At 41.2% G+C, this 12,689-nt stretch overlaps 1 protein-coding gene across 1 annotated transcript in view; it reads right to left on the bottom strand.

The window, feature by feature from the left end:
- Nucleotides 1-1,252: 1,252 nt before the first annotated feature.
- Nucleotides 1,253-12,689, bottom strand: part of NAA15 (N-alpha-acetyltransferase 15, NatA auxiliary subunit) — a 266,058-nt gene continuing 254,621 nt past the window's right edge. The window contains exons 14-20 of the mRNA XM_063920367.1: nt 9,457-9,670; nt 5,698-5,891; nt 4,114-4,222; nt 3,881-3,979; nt 3,070-3,213; nt 2,101-2,198; nt 1,253-1,575 (exon numbers count right to left, since the gene is read on the bottom strand). Of these exons, the coding sequence (XP_063776437.1) occupies nt 1,375-1,575; nt 2,101-2,198; nt 3,070-3,213; nt 3,881-3,979; nt 4,114-4,222; nt 5,698-5,891; nt 9,457-9,670 (1,059 nt within the window). The 3' untranslated portion in view covers nt 1,253-1,374. The remainder of the gene's footprint in view (nt 1,576-2,100; nt 2,199-3,069; nt 3,214-3,880; nt 3,980-4,113; nt 4,223-5,697; nt 5,892-9,456; nt 9,671-12,689) is intronic.

Here is a 12,689-nt window from a genome sequence, read left to right as displayed (position 1 = left end):
AGTCAGATGTTTTTCAAAATGTTTTATTGCATTATATTTGGTACCTTATGTTTGACAACAAAAAGGAAATGACATAGGTATCTGCAGAGATAAGAAGCTGGCCTGTTATTTGCAGAGGGGGAAAAACAGTATCTGATGCTCCATTACTAAGCACGGAGCCTTCTCTGATAACCAAGCAAGAAATAAATCTCAGAAATAAAAGTTCAAGTATTACAAACCTGTGACACTGGACAAAAATCCAGAGGTATCTAATCTGCAGTACTTTTTATTCTGCATAACATAAACAAGGCCTGCTGAGGTTTAGGATGTCCCGATAGACCATCAGACCAATGAGAATCCACTGTTTGCCAAGCCAGCTCTGGATCCCATTCTTTTCTTATGAAGATAGGCAATGCAGACTTCTGAGAAACCTGTTCAGTTGGTGCCAGAACACAGTGCATGATTTCTTTTGGTTCTTGCAATACAGTTCTGACATGTTTGGCAAAAGAAAAAAAAAATGGTTTAAAAAAAAAATAGCTGTGTGGGGCCTAGTTTCCTTTTCAAAGAATATTAAAGAGCATTCCTCAAGTTTTTGTTTTCAAATAGGTTATTCTAAAATTGATCAAAAAAATAATAAAAAAACAATATTGTTTAAGCACAAACAACTTAAGTATCCAGAGAACTTTTGTAGTTAGATAACAAACTTTGTCATGGAAAGTCCTCCTATTCTCAAGATACTTATTTTATTGTATGCCACTTAGTATCACACATCTCTAGGTCTCTGCAAACTGCATTTCACGTGACCCAGAAAACCCAGAACATCTTGTGCTCAGTAACACAAAAAAAAATAAACAAAGAAAAATCCAGTGCTAAAACAGCAACCTGACCCTGTGCAATGTCTGAGGTGCCTGCGGAGCTCGACCTACACGGCAGGCCCCTCTAACATTATTGGAAGTGTGCTGTCTGAGATCAGTAATCTCTAAACAAGAAAACAAAACCAAAAGCACAAAATTGTAAGTAATATTTCTGCCACACACCTGCTCCGACGACTGTAACACCATTGTATCTTTCTAAGAAACTAAATCGGTTTAAAAACAGGGTATTTTATTCGGATTTTATGCCCTCAAATTCGAATTTTAGCAGCAAGTTATTTTTTTTTATTTTTAAGAACTTGATCTAAGGATATCCTGAAATACATCATATATTTATATATTTTTCTTCAGCAGGATACAAAAGGGGAAAAAAAAAAAAAAAAAAAAAAAGTAAAACAATCTTTAAAGGCAACAATTCTTTTACTCCTTTCATTCTCCACATAAGTTACAGAGCAATACAGCAGGTGCGTGACAAAAATATTAGATTGTTGATATGGTCCAATGTCTGTTTGAAATCCACTGTTCACATTTCATTAGCCAGTTCTTCTGGTTCTGCAGAACTATCTCCGTTAATTGTGATACTCATGTCCTCTTCATATCCAGGCGGCATGAAAGCTAAAGCATAAGGGAAGAGCTTGTGGCAGCTGGCTCTGTATGATTCAGCAGTGTCTTTGCTGTCTCCTAAACTGCCATCTCGCAAGGCTTCTAGCACCTCCGTGCAGGTCTGCAAAATACAACAGAACAAAAGTCATTTTACCCAGTGTTCTGTAACACATGCAAGCAGACGTAAGCAGCATGAGTTGCTATAACATACATAGCGCAAACTTGTGGCTCTACAGCTGGGCTAGATCTTCAAGTTGGCTGGACCTTGTAGTCCCACACCATCTGGAGCTCAAACCTGTTGTGGTTGCGCATTATTCACTTATCAACTTATCACTTATTTATTGCTTTTTGCTGCCAAGTTAACCATTAACTATTTAACCATTCCAGACATATAAATTAAAATAACTAGTAGTAGCAATCAACAGATTCAAACTGATACTATAAAATCAGGTGAACATAATACATTGGGAAGACATTGGGTAGCACAGTGGTTAGCACTGCTGTCTCACAGCATTGGGACACATGAACTCGACTGCTCTATGGCCCTATCTGTGTAAAGCGCTAATAGCTCAAAATAAACTAAACTGTAGCTGCAAGAAGTAATATTTTTTTTAGATAGTGAGAGGGAAACAGAAAGTTCATGTACCTGGAGGCTTCGGTTAGTCAGGGACTCATCCAAGGCTATGGCCAGCTCTACTGCTCGTTTCTGACTAGAAGGATCCAGATAGTACATCATTTTGGCAGCTGCAACAAGAGGCAGATAGGACAGAAGTTTAATAAATTTGCTAAATTTGGATGCTGGGACTCACAGTAAAACATCCAGAACAGATGAGATCCTACATTAAAAGCAGACATTCCATTTACTGCACGTGTGTTTAGCATAAAAAAAATACCCCGCAATTCAACACGCAGAGATATGAAATATTTCCTGAAACTAAGTTTGTCTCGTTTTAAGATAGTTTTTTGTCACGAGGAACCAAAAATCAGCACAATTCAACTCCATAGTCCAAATATTTGATGCTGTAGGTTCTCAGAATCAGAACAGCCACGCTCTACTTAATATACTTTAACTAAGCAAGGCATTCAGGCACACCAGCATTGGCGTATCAATAATGGGTGTAAGGTGTGCTGTCCAGGGGGACCCACACCGAATACCCATAAAACTATACTTACCCCCCTGGAGTCCCACGGCAGCCAGTGCTGCTGACGAAAATCACCGGGAACATGGCGCTCCAGTAATTTTACCTGTGATTTGCGCATGGCTTTATTGTGATGTCACTGGTAACAAGGTGCAGTCACCATTTTCACACAGGCCTGCGCAGTAGACAAACAATACAAGGCCAGAGTCTACAGCGCTGCCAGAGAGGAAGGGAGGCACATGGAGCCTGCGCACAAGGCACTCTCCTCTCGTAAAACAACCCTGCATGCCAGTTCTCTTATGCTGGCGTGACAGTACCCTCTGCTTGCTGCATAAAAACAAATACACTGATTTCAGAGGTACTGCCAAGTCATTACTTGCCAAAGTCAAAATGTACTAGTTGCACTAAAATCTACGGCAGACATATTGCCAAACAATGAAAACAGTTATCGGACTTTCCAGAACTGGAAACATCACCTGATGATCTGTGTGGTATTGAGTCCATGTTCGCTTTCAGGAAGAGGTTATTAAAATTTGCTGGACTTGTTTCACCAAAAAGTCTGTTCATTTCTGCCTTTAACACTGTTCTAACGGATTCATTTAGTTCTTTGCTCTCAGATACTGTAAGAAAAAAGCAAAAACATTTAATGACCATGTTCTCTTATTAAAAAGAAAACCAGCTATTAATTTATTATCTGTGTCAACATAAGGACAATCTGCAAAACCTGGCCTGTAAGCAACAGAATTGCAAATTCAAGTCCTCAGGGCAGGCTATCAGAGAAATGGTGTGCACATTAAACATTTAAAAAGAATTAGAACTATCAAAATATTAGAGGGCAAAAACAAAAGCAAGCAGCGTTATAACCTGCATTACAAAAAGACTGCTTTCAGTGTAGTGTATAATTAGCGGTCAATGAGAGTTACTACTCTCCTTCATTGCACTCATTACCCTTTTACAGTGCGACTGTTTTCTAGTTTCATATGTAATAAAAAAGCAGACTTATGAGCATTGAAAAAATAGATGTTTTACTGTTTTACTGGTGCTACAATGCTATAAAAAACCCCCAGAGAAGCTCCCTTGTAACATCTCGTAAAAAGGAGTTTACAAGAGCTGCATATGTACCAGTGATATATCAAAGAATAGAGCATACAGTGACTGATAGCCTGCACTGCAGAACATAGAACTGTGCTCCATTACATTCCCATACACATAAAACTTGGCAGACAAGAGCTATCAGAACCCACATCAATTAACAGCCAAGCAAAAAATAAAACATGCAACAATTACCTGCACAAAAGAAACGAACCAAACACTGGTGAAGCCAAGGGTGATTAGGATCTATAGCAAACGCCCTCTTCACCGATTGCAACATCAAAAGGAATTTATCTTAAAAAAATAATAATAATGACCAAACGTTAAATGATGGCTGAAGAAAATCGTAATAAAAGCAATCACATTATTCAGCAACATTTCCTTGTAAGAATTACAAGGTGTAGTCGTTTTTTCTTGTTTTTTCTTACCTTTCCTAAAGTAAATTTCAAAGGCATACAGATGTGTTTCAATTTTGTTCTTAACTAAGTTCTTAAGCGGTGTTAAAAATTTGATTGCTTCTTCCAATGGATTGTCAACCTGTACACAAAAAAAAAAAGAAACCCGTAAAACTAATGTTAAAAGACAATACTATGGTTGTAAAAGTACTGTTGTAATACAGTATGATCCAAATCATAATACAGACCAGGGGTGGTCAACTTGCGGCACTCCAGCTGTTGTGGAGCAACACATGCCCTTACCCACTGTCATCTGTGTCATCCCGGTCTGTCTGTCCCTCCCCAACTTAAAATATAAGCTCTTCTGAGCAGCGCCCTCTTCCCTCATGTGCTTTTCCTTCCCATACTTTTACTATCATCTACTCCATACTCCCTATAATGGCACCTAAACCTTGCTTGCTGCCGCCCTGCTGCTTGAGTGTTATGATCAATGATGCAGCAATGTTCATAACAAAGTCCTTGTCCTGCATTGTCTTGTACTGTAAAGGTGCATACACAGTGAGATTCGGACTATGCCCGATTCTCACTATGCAACAGGGACTAGGTCGATATTGCAAGCATATAATGACTGCTTGCGATACTGGCTTTGTCTGATTTTGGCTAAGTGTCAATTTTGACTCTTTTACACGAGATAGTCAAAATTGTCTTGCCTGCGCAGTCTATTTTTGTTTGCGATGCCATTCCCATGGGACCGCGCATTGGCATCGCAAGCTGTGTACACACGGTGCAATATCTACTAACTTTCCTTACGATTTTGACTATATAGTCAAAATCATGAGAAAAGTTAAGGGCATATCGCACCGTGTGTACACAGCTTAAGTGACTCTTTTCTTGTTTTGCTCATTTGTTTATACACTTTGTAAGGTGCTGTGGAACCTCTGATTCACCATAGCAATATAGTATAATACAGGTTGAGTATCCCTTATCCAAAATGCTTGGGACCAGAGGTATTTTGGATATCGGATTTTTCCGTATTTTGGAATAATTGCATACCATAATGAGATATCGTGGTGATGGGACCTAAGTCTAAGCACAGAATGCATTTATGTTACATATACACCTTATACACACAGTCTGAAGGTAATTTTAGCCAATATTTTTTACAACTTTGTGCATTAAACAAAGTGTGTGTACATTCACACAATTCATTTATGTTTGATATACACCTTATATACACAGCCTGAAGGTCATTTAATAGAATATTTTTAATAACTTTGTGTATTAAACAAAGTTTGTGTACATTGAGCCATCAAAAAAACAAAGGTTTCACTATTTCACTCTCACTCAAAAAAGTCCGTATTTCGGAATATTCCGTATTTCGGAATATTTGGATATGGGATACTCAACCTGTAATAATAATTGCCCTGCTACAATATTGCTGTTAGGTCCTGCTAAATCTGTGGTATTGCAATCTAGAATGTGTAGTGCACAGGTTGCTCACCTCTGATATGGACAATACAGTATGTCCACATGAATTAAACCAAGCACCATCATAAGCTTTAACTGCATGCAGCTAGACATAAATAGCCACTGTGACACTATACATGCTCACAGTACCTTGGCCAGCTTTTCTGGAATAAGCTCTTCTTTTGGGCCCCCAATCTCCTCATCGTCATCCTCCTTTTTCTTCTTCTGGTTCCTCTGCTGCTTCTCCTTCTCCGCGTTCTTCTTCTCCTCCTCTAGCTGAGCTTTCTTCTGTGCCCTCCTCTGCTTGTTACGGAGCTTTTTCAGCTCTTTGTCAGACATATTGGCTACAGAGGACACCAAGAAAGCACAAAATGAAGTAAGAAAACATTGAAGAAAAAACAACACCCCCAAACAAAAAAATATTAAATTCCAAACACATGCTTATGCTACAAATCACACAAAAGCAAGTAATAAACATGTGGCAGAACTATATGTTCTGTTTGACTGATCTTAATGTAGGTAAAAAAATGTGCATTTATGAATCTGCTACCTTAAAAAGTATACCTCGAGTTAGTCAAAAGGAAGCTTTCTATTCTTCCCCATTATTTACATAGTGCAGAGTGAGAGATCAGTTACTCACTGCACTATAAAGGAAACATGGAATAGCCAATTTAACAGCATCATTAATGGATGCCTTATTTTACATCTTCACTCAATATTTATCTTCACTATTGCATCATGTATCCTTAAATTAGAGGGCCTCTATTAATGTATTTTTGCAGATAAGGAGCACAGAACTGTACCCACTACTCAATGTGAGGACTTACAAGTGACCATACCAACCTACATCTCTCTCTACAGGCAATTCCCACTTCTTGCTTAGCCTTCATATCATATGACACCAAATCTCTAAGACCCTTTCCTTTGTTATAATGTCACTAATTCTCTATGCTGCTTTTCCATTTTCGTGTTACTACATCAATATGTAGAATAATGCACGAGGTAAGTCTTATTCTTGCACTTCGTCTATTCTGTATACAGCATAGCTCTACGGTACCTGCCCTGTTACAAGTTTCTGGATCAGCTGCAAAAAGAAACACCTTCCCCAATAACCCTCAGTGGTTACCAGCCCTTCCTCTAAGGCTAGGGCCACACATAGCGATAGCCTTTTTGCAGCAGTGCCACTACCGGATTTCCGGCTATGCTGCACTGTGTGAACACATACATTCAAATGTAAGCGTTCTACTTGAAATCTGGTTGTCCTGTCATCCTGCTCAGCAGCAGCATGCTGCAGTTGGGTTCGGTGGATGCGGCAACGCCGCATATGTGCAGGTTCTTTCCTGTCAAGGTGGTCACGCTGAAAGGGACCAACTAAAACGCAATGTGTGGCTGTTCCTCTTAGCTGTGATGGTAATTCAGAGTGAGAAAATTTATACCTGCAACCTAATTATCTCACGGTGTAAATGTGAGAACTGCATATTGTTTGGAGGATTGTTACGCAGAATGTTGTACGGTCAGTCACCACCAAACTGCCACAGCACTGCATAAATCTACATAACCTTACAATAACAATATTACAGACAGGTAATGTTATTTGATTACAAACCGCTAAAATCTTTCTAAAGAGTGGATATATTCTTTATACACCATTCACAAATCTATCAATACAATGGGAGGAGAGAATTAATTTAATTCACTACACAAATACTAAACATTCTGAAGCTGGTGCTTAGCTGGACATACAATCATTTGTTTAGCAGGAAATGTCTATAAAATTTATGTACGTGCATTCATACGTACATACATACTGTCCATGCAAAGAAAAAAATAGTCTGTATGCAGATCTGAACGGAGGAAGGAGGGGTCATACGCAGTACAGTAAGTAACCCATATGGGTGCACAAATACACCCCACAGTTAACAGCTCTTGGGTTTCCTAATGCGAATTCACGTGTGAAAATTAGAATTTATTGCTACTCTCAGTCATACACGAGAAGGCAGATTATACCTGCTGTATTATACATTGTTTGCCATTTAAGTCAAACCTAATAGCAAATGCTGAAATAAAAAAATATTCTAGTGCTCATGACCTGGTTGACAATCTGATGTAAACCAGTCGGTTACTGGTGCACAGCTGGATGCATTTAGATACAACCAACAGGGTTAAGAATTTTTAATAGGGTTATTTTTTTTTTATGGCCCTTTGGGCTTTAAGGTATGACAGGAAACACAGCATCTATCATCATACCATAATGTAAGCTTAATAGTAACACCGTACACCAGTGGTTCTCAAACTGTGTGCCGTGGCACCCTGGGGTGCCTTAGGGCACTTGCAGGGGTGCTTTGGGTTGGTGGTCCAGGACCAATTCTAATTATTTATGATCAACGTAATAAGCAAAATCAGTTTTGCTGGCTGCCAATCATAAAATATGTGGACAAACAGAAGCAAATCTTGTCCCTCACCACACAATTGAACCCAAGGATGACATATAAACACAATTTACTTAATTCAATATTTATTTCTAATTTCCGCAATAAGAAACTTTTGGCCTAGGGGTGCCCCCATCAGCCGTGACACGGCCTGCCTCTACTTATCCCCGCGGCTGGCAGCAGATCCCAGGGAGCTTCTCCTGTGCAGTCCTCTATTTCAAACCCCTGGATGCTGCAGTACCTCTGGCTCGATCAGAGCTCCTCCTTTGCAGTGTAGAGGGTCCAGACTACTGCCTTCCACACTGCGGTGCTATGCTGACTCCGGTGGTGGTGGCCATTTTGAATATCTGCTGCCTCAGTTACAGCATGCTCGTTGTAACCGTTTCTGCACTGCTGTCCAGGGTTTGCATGCTTTCCCTTCCAATCGTACCCTCTCCTGTGCAAGGGTATTCCAGCTGGTCCTGGTACTCCTGCTGTGATTTAGAGAAACAGCTGCCATCTTAGATCCACTGATTGGGTCATGAGGTGGTACACTTTCCTAGTGGTTATAACTTCTTCACGGTCTCTCTGCATACTGGCTGTTCCCTGGAAAGAATTTGGTGATCCTCTTTCAAGATTATTTGAACTCTCCTGACAACGTGGATCTACCCTCCAATGCTCACAGTGTGGCAGCTGGTGGCTATCTCCAGAATTTTACTGTGTTCCCGCTTCTTCAGTCGCACACAGGTCATACACCTGGGTCTAATTCTGTGATTAGTAAGATAATACATACTGAAAACTGGAAGGCTGTGTCGTCGAGGTAGTGTTGTGGATTTTTTGGTATTTACCCTTAAATGTGTTTCTCCATGTCCATCTAAGGGACTATTGAGAGCATGAGGTTATAGTGAGAGTTGAGGAGGTAGCACTTAACAGGTTAACTTTTCAAGGTAAAGAAGCCCCTCCCCTCCAACCCTTCACTCAGGTTAAACTGCTGAAGAATAAGGCAGGATTGCCTTCATCTCACAAGCACAACCCTAAATGGGAGAAAGGGGGGGGGGGAGAGAAGGCTGGCGCCCTGTATTCCTTTAAAGACATTTTAGCAAATATCGTCTATCATCTACGTACTGTATTTATCACTACCCGTAATGTTGTAAATGTTTGTTTTCTTCTATAAAAATTTTCAATAAAGGGGTTACGTGTCGCCCCTGATGTTTCAAAATAAAAAGTGCACATTATCGGATGTGAGGTTTTAAAACTACTAACTTTTGTTCTCAATACACTTCCATTTCTGAGGCTTTCTATAAAACAAAAAAACCTAGATTGTAAATGTGTGTCAGTATGTGCTCTTGGTGTTATCCATCTAGTCAGTACCGCCGTCTGTTTGGCTACTCCTACAACTTACCACTTCAATGAAAACGCAATGAACAATAATACAGGTTATAGTGAAAGATGTAAATAAAATACATGCTACACAACATGGCAAAACAATCCACACACATACCAGTGTCTGCTTCATGCTCTTTATTCTCATCTGTTAAAGGGTTGTCATGGAGCTTCAGGTAAATTTCTATAGCAATCCGTGCAGCTTTGAAGTAAAATGGGTGTTGTCGAAGCACATCTTCTAGCTTTAACAAGTCCACATATGACCTGAGCGTAATTTTCCTCATACAATAGGTGTGGAAGTCAAACTGATCATCCGTGATCTCCACAAAATGCTGAAAAAAAACAAAACATGCCTTGTTGTAAAAACTGGATTTATTTTAAATTTCAAAATAAAGAATTTGGGAAATAGTGACTATGACTCACAAGGGCTTTGTTCATTAACCACGGGAGGCACTGGGGACTACTTACACTGCACACCTCCCAGAGATAAACTGTGGGGAGGGCAGCTGCTTTGCCCTTACCTGGTCTTTAAAAAAAAAAAAAAAAAGCATGAAAAGGGAATGTGTATTCCATATATTTTTATTATTTGCACTTCATCTACAGGCAAATCGTCTGACTGTCATTCAGGCTAAGAATAGGGGGCACAATTTACTTGAAGATATGGAAGTAAAGACAACGAAAGAAATTAAGCAACTACCTTGTCCTTGTGGCTAATAGGGGGTGAACCAATGACCTAGATCATAAGTGACACCCTGAAGGCATATACAGCTATGATTTAGACTCTGCTAAATTCATGTACAGCTCCACCCAGAAGGAAGACAGGCATTATATTCCCAATACAGAACTTACAGAACTGGATGATGGATGGATAGGTGTAGTATGGTATGCCGGCGGGCGGGCTCCCGGCGACCAGCATACTGGCGCCGGAAGCCCTACCGCTGGCATACCGACAGCCTGGCGAGCGCAAATGAGCCCCTTGCGGGCTCGCTGTGCTCACCACACTGCAGGCACGGTGGCGCGTGCTATTTATTCTCCATCCAGGGGGGTCGTGGACCCCACGAGGAAGAAAAAGTGTCGGTATGCCGGCTAACGGGATTCCGGTGCCGGTATACTGTGCGCCGGGATCCCGACAGCCGGCAACCTGAAGATCACCCGGATGGACATGAACCATCTCTTGAAGAAAAGTCTTGACCACAGGAATGAAGGCTAGCGAATTCTGGAAACAAGACCAATAAAACAGAGATCTGCATTGAGTCCTATATCTTGGCCTTTTTGTTGAAATCATGACAAGCATACCTGTATATGGTTGCGAAGGAAAGTGGTGGTCCATTCGCTACTATATATTAGATCAGGGATGGGGCACCTTTGGCCCTCCAGATGTTGTTGAACTACACTTCCCAGCATGCCCCGCAACAGTTTTAGCATGACCAAATTGCAAAACTGTTGCAGGACATGCTGGAATGTGTAGTACAGCAACAGCTGTAGGGCCAAAGAATCCCCATCCCTGTATTAGATGCTCCACACAACCTTGTCCACATATGACAGAGAGTAACAAGATACAGGCTTCCTACACTGCAATATTGTCTGAAACACTATTAACAAAAGTCCCTTGTACCTTAAGGTTTACTGGTAAAAAAAAAAAAAAAAGCACTGGGATAGGATAAAATAGAAACTGACAAAAACTGTCAACTATCGAAGGTCAAAATAAGTCTATGCAACAACCCCATCATTGCTAGTTAACAGCTACAAAAAGTAGGATTTTAATTACCTACCGGTAAATCCTTTTCTCGTAGTCCATAAAGGGATATTGGGGAATCTAGTACGATGGGGTATAGACGGGGTCCAAAGTGACCACTGCACTTTAAATTTCTTAACTGGGTGTGCTAGCTCTTCCCCTCTATGCCCCCTCCCACAGGCAGTTATAGGTAAAAACGTGCCCGAAGGAGAAAGGACATACAGTATATGAGAGAAGGAAATATGAAAACAAAGAGTGGCGAGATTTTTGCAAGCACATCACTAACAATATAACAACCAGCAACAACAGCTGAACAGGTAACCACATAAAGAGAACCTGCAGAAAAGTCAACGCACTGAGGTGGGTGCCCAATATCCCTGATGGACTACGAGAAAAGGATTTACCGGTAGGTAATTAAAATCCTATTTTCTCTAGCATCCATATGGGATATTGGGTAATCTAGTATGATGGGGACGACCCAAAGCTTCCAGAACTGACGGGAACGTGCGGAGACTGCTGCAGCACCGCCTGCCCAAATTGGGTATCTGCTTTGCCCAGGGTATCAAACTTGTAGAACTTAACAAAAGCGTTCTTCCCTGACAGGTATTCGCTCGGCAGAGTTGTAAGGCTGAAACTCCACGGGCAGCCGCCCAGGAAGAGCCCACTGATCTTGTAGAGTGGGCCTTTAGAGACTGAGGAACAGGTAAGGCTGTCAACACATACGCATGTCGGATAGTAAGTCTAATCCAATGAGCAATGGACTGCTTTATTATTTATTTATGCAGGACAACCCTTTTTCTGCACATCATGGAGCACGAACAAAGAATCCATCTTTATGATCCGAGCCGTTCGCTTGATATAGATCTTCAAGGCTCGCACAGCATCCAACGCCTCCGTAGGAGCAGAAGAGCCAGAACTTGACGGAATCACAATAGGTTGATTCAGGTGAAACGCGGAGTTAACCTTCGGCATGAACTGCTGTCTGATATGGAGCTCCGCTCTGTCCTCGTAAAAGACCAAGTACAAACTTTTACACAATAAGGCCCCCAATTCTGAGACACGTCGAGCAGAAGCCAGGGACAGTAACATCACCGTCTTCCACGTGAGGTACTTGTCTTCTACCATCATCAGAGGTTCAAACCAGGAGGACTGTAGAAATTCCAACACCACATTCAAATCCCAGGGTGCCGTAGGCAGCACAAAAGGAGGTTGTATGTGGAGCACCCCTTGCTAGAAGGTCTGAACTTCTGGCAACACTGCCACTTTTTTCTGAAAGAAAACAGAGCGCTGAAATCTGGACCTTAACGGAACTCAGACGTAAGCCCTTATCCACACCAGCCTGCAGGAAATGTAAGAAACGTCCTAAGTGAAACTCTGCAGGCGGATACGTGCGGTCCTCGCACCAAGAGACCTATCCTCTCCAGATATGATGATAGTGTTTTGACGTCACCGGTTTCCGAGCCTGAACCATGGTAGCAATAACCTTCTTGGAAAGGCCCTTATGAGCTAGGATGTTCCGCTCAACCTCCATGCCGTCAAACGAAGTCGCCGTAAGTCCAGGTAGACGAACGGTCCTTGTTGAAGATCACTTCATAGTGGTAGAGGACAAGGGTCTT

The sequence above is a fragment of the Pseudophryne corroboree genome, chromosome 1 (assembly GCF_028390025.1).
Source record: "Pseudophryne corroboree isolate aPseCor3 chromosome 1, aPseCor3.hap2, whole genome shotgun sequence".
Classification (NCBI taxonomy): domain Eukaryota; kingdom Metazoa; phylum Chordata; class Amphibia; order Anura; family Myobatrachidae; genus Pseudophryne; species Pseudophryne corroboree.
The sequence above is the reverse complement of the archived record's forward strand: the minus strand, read 5'-3'. Positions and strand labels throughout refer to the sequence as shown.